The sequence below is a fragment of the Oncorhynchus mykiss genome, chromosome 8, assembly GCF_013265735.2.
Source record: "Oncorhynchus mykiss isolate Arlee chromosome 8, USDA_OmykA_1.1, whole genome shotgun sequence".
NCBI lineage: Eukaryota > Metazoa > Chordata > Actinopteri > Salmoniformes > Salmonidae > Oncorhynchus > Oncorhynchus mykiss.
The window spans coordinates 80071251-80075914 of record NC_048572.1 but is presented as its reverse complement, the minus strand read 5'-3'; the positions used below and the strand labels follow the sequence as shown (position 1 = coordinate 80075914).

The following is a 4664-nucleotide window of genomic DNA, read 5'->3' as shown; positions in this document are numbered from 1 at the left end:
CAACACAACAAAAGTAGATGGTAATGTTTTCCCATTCGGTCCAGTGGAGACAGCATCTGGAAAGTCAATAGCCACTATAGTGTGGGTACTGGGAGCGGAGAGGCTTTGGTTGTCATCGGTGTTGTTATTTTCTGTTGCTTTACAGAGTGATACTACTGGTTAACAACTGTCTGGGATTACACCTTACATGGCCCCTCCATTAGGTTACTGTTAGGCAGAGCTGACATGATTGGGTAGGTATCAGCTATGTTGTGGAATCCTTGCTTTCACCTATCTGAGATGATGACTTCAAGGAAGGGAAGAAGGAACTATTTCCTCTGGGCCACCTGTGGGTCATGGCTAGTAAGGATCCAGCTATTTCAAATGTTGTTGTTTTTTTTGCATTTTAGCTAACCTTAACCCTGACCCTTTTCTTAACCTTAACCTAATTCTCCTAACCTGCAATGTAAGTTCTCCTAACCTGCCCTCCTAACCTGCCCATCCCTTCTAGCCATGAGGGGCACTATGTTAGTGTGTATGGCATGGGGCCTAGACCTGTGTTTGGCCTAGACCCGTGTTTACATTCACACACATTGTATCTCAGGTTAGGATAGGGACTTCCATAGAGAATAGATAGGTGTTGTATTCTTGAGGGTCCTTGTTCCAATGGATTCCCTGGCATACTATTGTAGGAACATCTCTAATTGCACTGTGTTCCCCACCACATTTGACCAGAAGCATCCGGTCATCAGGTATACGCAGCCTATAGTTGTGTTAGATGGATGGCCTACCGATAGGCCTACCTCGCATAGTCATCAAAGACTATGAGTGAAGATGACGGCCTACATCAGAACTTGTAGGCAATAATTAGCCTATTCTCTATGTGCTTGATTAGTGTTTCTGAAATGGTGGGTTGGGAGGACGTGCTGCTGGTCTCTGTTGAAGCCCGTAGGCCCTGGTTAGAAAAACTGATTTGTTTATCATGTGGGTCACAGCTTGGAGAACCATCGGCCTTTTCTCCCCTCTGTACCCTCTTCAACCAGTGGGAGTAAGCCACAGTTGTAGGGGCTCAGTGTGTTTAATGTGACTATGAGAATGTGGTTCAACATCTTTGTGACGTCCAACAATGCTGTGGATGTAATCCACAGCCAGACCAACTGTCACGAAGTCCTGTTAACTGTCATGTGTTAACTGTCATGTGTTAACTGTCATGTGTTAACTGTCATGTGTTAAATGTCATGTGTTAACTGTCATGAGTTAACTGTCATGTGTTAACTGTCATGTGTTAACTGTCATGTGTTAAATGTAATGTGTTAACTGTCATGTGTTAAATGTCATGTGTTAAGTGCTTGTACTCTGTGATAATGGATGGATCTTGGGAAATTAGTTCCATAGGACCACGTTTGACATGTTCTTTCACCATTTATTAGTTCACCAAATACAGTGAAAATGGCATCTTAATATACAATGACTCATTCTTAGAATGTCATGACACTTTTGTTGCTTTTTTGCTTCATAAAACGATGTTTCATTATTGAAAGTATTAAGGTTTCATGCACAACAAACCATATTCAGTTTCCTCCAAAGAATGGTACAAGATAAACGAAATAAAAAACATAACTGTAATGTCCAAAATTGGTCAAATAACGTGTTATTTGAGGATACTCGTAAACAGTGCAATATACTCTAAAATCGCAATTTTCTAACAAATGCATCAACGAAGCTTAAGTCACAGTATACGATTTCTCAATAATAGTTTAACATTGATGTGTACAAAACCCCAAACACATTCAGTTAGTCTTTAAAAAAACGTCAGTCCCTTTGATATAGAATGAGAAAAGTCAACACCCAAATCTCTTAAGATTCTCCGTTATATAGGCTATTCTCAATCTGCATATCCTCTCTTTAATACAAACATTTGTGTTGATGAACTGTAAGACGATAGACTAGCTTATAATTTTTAAATAACAATTATTTAGATATAAAAATACAAATATGACTTTTGAAATATGAATGTAAGCGTGCCAGGGTAGGAGTGGTTGGCACCTGTGGTGGCACCGGAGGGAAAGATCATGCAAATAGATAGATAAAATATTTGACTTTTAATTATAGAACACGAAAAACACGAATAATTGCAACATCAAAATAAATAAATTAAAAAATATATATTTTCCCATTAATTTCATGATTATTGTTTCAAACATGTATAATTTGCCCATCTCTTCTGGCCTCCTTCGATATTTCTAGTCTGTAAAAGTGAAACAGAGAGCCTATGTGCAGGTGTCGGTAGGCTAAAGTTACATGAAGGCGCCGACCTGCATCTTTAACCGTGGGGGGTAATGTAAGCCCATGTATCAATTTCATTCAATTGAACCTGGGGACTATGCATTAGGCCTACTAGCTTATTCTTTACAGGTGAAGCCAAAGTGAATATAGGCCTACGAAATAAAATATTAACATTGCACCATCCTCTGTATATATATTTCTGTTACACACAATGGATGTATTCTAGTTTCTGGATATCAGTGTTTGGTTGGTCTGTATTAAAAAGCTTTAGCAGCAATCGGATAGGAATGCATTCTACGTTCGACCAATGCTGAAAAGTACAGCTCCCTTGAATGCGATGTCGCCGATTGTTATCAACAATGCAAAGCCTGCAAGGGTAATAATGGTCTTCGAGCATAGGCAGTCTACTGGGTACAACTATAGAAACAGAGCTTTAAATGAAATTCTGCCACCAGTTCTAGTTTGTTGTTGCTTACGGCGCTTTTGGAAGATGGTCGTGAAGTTATGGCAAGTTCATCCATCAGAGAAGTCAGCTGAGGTTGAGACACGGAGCCAGGATCCGCCATCTCAACATCACGCTGCGCAGCAGAAGTTAAAATCGGGTTTCAAATTGTCAGCAACCACAAGATAAATCTCGGTCTTTTCCGGACTCTTCCTCAAACTCTTCCTCTGCTTTCTCGTCCAATCTTCACATCTTTCCACCCCTTTCCTTCCCCTTGTCTTCGCTTCGTGCCATCGTTTCTCCTACAATCCTCGAACATGCACAGCCGACAAGTGCTTCAAATCGGTGATCAAAATAAAAAGTCTGCAAGGCATTGTTCATCTTTAAACGCCTGGTGACGACTTGTCTGCCATCCCCTTTAGAACGTCGTCTATTCTGTCGTCTTCGATGACCACTGCGGAGGGGAGATGCAATCATGTTAATATTTTAGTTTATTATGTTTTATTTGATTTGATGTATGTATTACATATGTTTAACCTTTATTTTATCAGGGACTCATCACGTGTCATGTTATAGGCTAATGGCATAACTGTTTCATAAATATGTTTTACAGCCAACAAATCGAGTAGGCTAACTGCAAAGGTTTTGGGGACTGGTGCAACACAAAGGGAAATGTGCCAAACCCCTGACTTTGGTGCTTGAAACAATGCTTTGTCCATAATGGCGCAAATCCAAGCGCGCGCACTAGACGCTGTCAGCACTTGCAATTTCCACTACATGCAATAGGGAAAAGTGCCCTTTAAAATGACAGAGAGCGTAACTAATGTAGACATTTAGCCTAGTACATTTTGATATCACATTGGTAGTCCATTATTCTCATTCGTCACTATCAACGGGGCGCATTGTGGTCAGCTACTGTCCTTTGTTATATCAACAAATAAACGTTTGCCTCATAATTTAGAGGTCAAATGCATATCTGTTGCATGTCTGTGTTGTATAACAAGTAGGCTAGGTTAGAGTTAAAGATCACCCAAACATGCCTGGGTGGCCAAGCCTTTGTTTTTGATCACCAAAACAAAACCTCTATTCAACAATCCATTCCAATAACCAGATCTTACCTCTCTTGGCTCTGCCGATCTGTCCCAGCTTTGGGGGTCTTTTCGCTTGCGACGCACCGAAGAACGAATTGGTGTCCTGTAGACCGCAGCTAAAGGACACCTGACTGGCCTCGCTGTCTCCATAGCCGCTCATTTTCCCCTCGCTGTACGGCAGTACCTCGGACATTATTGCACGGCTGAGACTGACGGATCAACAGCGCAACAAAAAAAAACTGTTTAAAGTTGGCGGCTATAATTGACGTAGCCCAGAAATCCTTGGCTTGGTAATTAGACTTGTCGAGCTTTCCAGTGAAAATCCGTTTGGAAAATCACTAATTGACTTCTTCGTGCTTAGCCAGCCTGTGAAGGTTGAAGGTTCCGAGTCCGGGTTGAGGCGGGGTGTTTGCAGGCTGTTGTGTCGCTGTTCGAGAGGAGAGCAGAGGAAGAGCGGTCTGTACGCCTGTGTTGCTCGATGAAGTCTGATGAAGAAAGTGGGAGATCCCGGGATCATAAAGGAAACCCAGGCGGAACGGTGAAGTCATCCATCCGGGTGTGTGTGTGTGTCTCTCTCTCTCTCTCTCTGTGTGTGTGTGTCTCTCTCTCTCTCTCTGTGTGTGTGTGTGTGTCTGTCTGTCTGTGTGTGTGTGTGTGTGCTGGGGGACTCCGAATGCTAGAGGAGTAAGGGTGACATCAACAGGCGAGATATATAGCAATGTGCAGTGAAGGGAGCAGAAAGTCATGTTCACAGAGACACAGCTACTGGAGCAACGGGGAAATAAACATTTTATTTGGTGTATAATATTTTCAATAGTGAACACATTTGTAGACTTAAAAACGTATTCAAATGTGTTGATATTTAT

The 4664-nt window shown here is 41.6% G+C and overlaps 1 protein-coding gene across 1 annotated transcript; it reads right to left on the bottom strand.

The window, feature by feature from the left end:
• Positions 1–1381: 1381 nt before the first annotated feature.
• LOC110530735 (calcium/calmodulin-dependent protein kinase II inhibitor 2) lies at positions 1382–4352 on the bottom strand. Its single transcript, XM_021613991.2, has 2 exons — positions 3826–4352; positions 1382–3161 (listed from the first exon to the last, which is right to left on the bottom strand). The coding sequence occupies exons 1-2, from the start codon at positions 3989–3991 to the stop codon at positions 3091–3093; spliced, it is 237 nt and encodes a 78-aa protein (XP_021469666.1). The 5' UTR covers positions 3992–4352; the 3' UTR covers positions 1382–3090.
• Between the last annotated feature and the right edge of the window lie 312 nt (positions 4353–4664).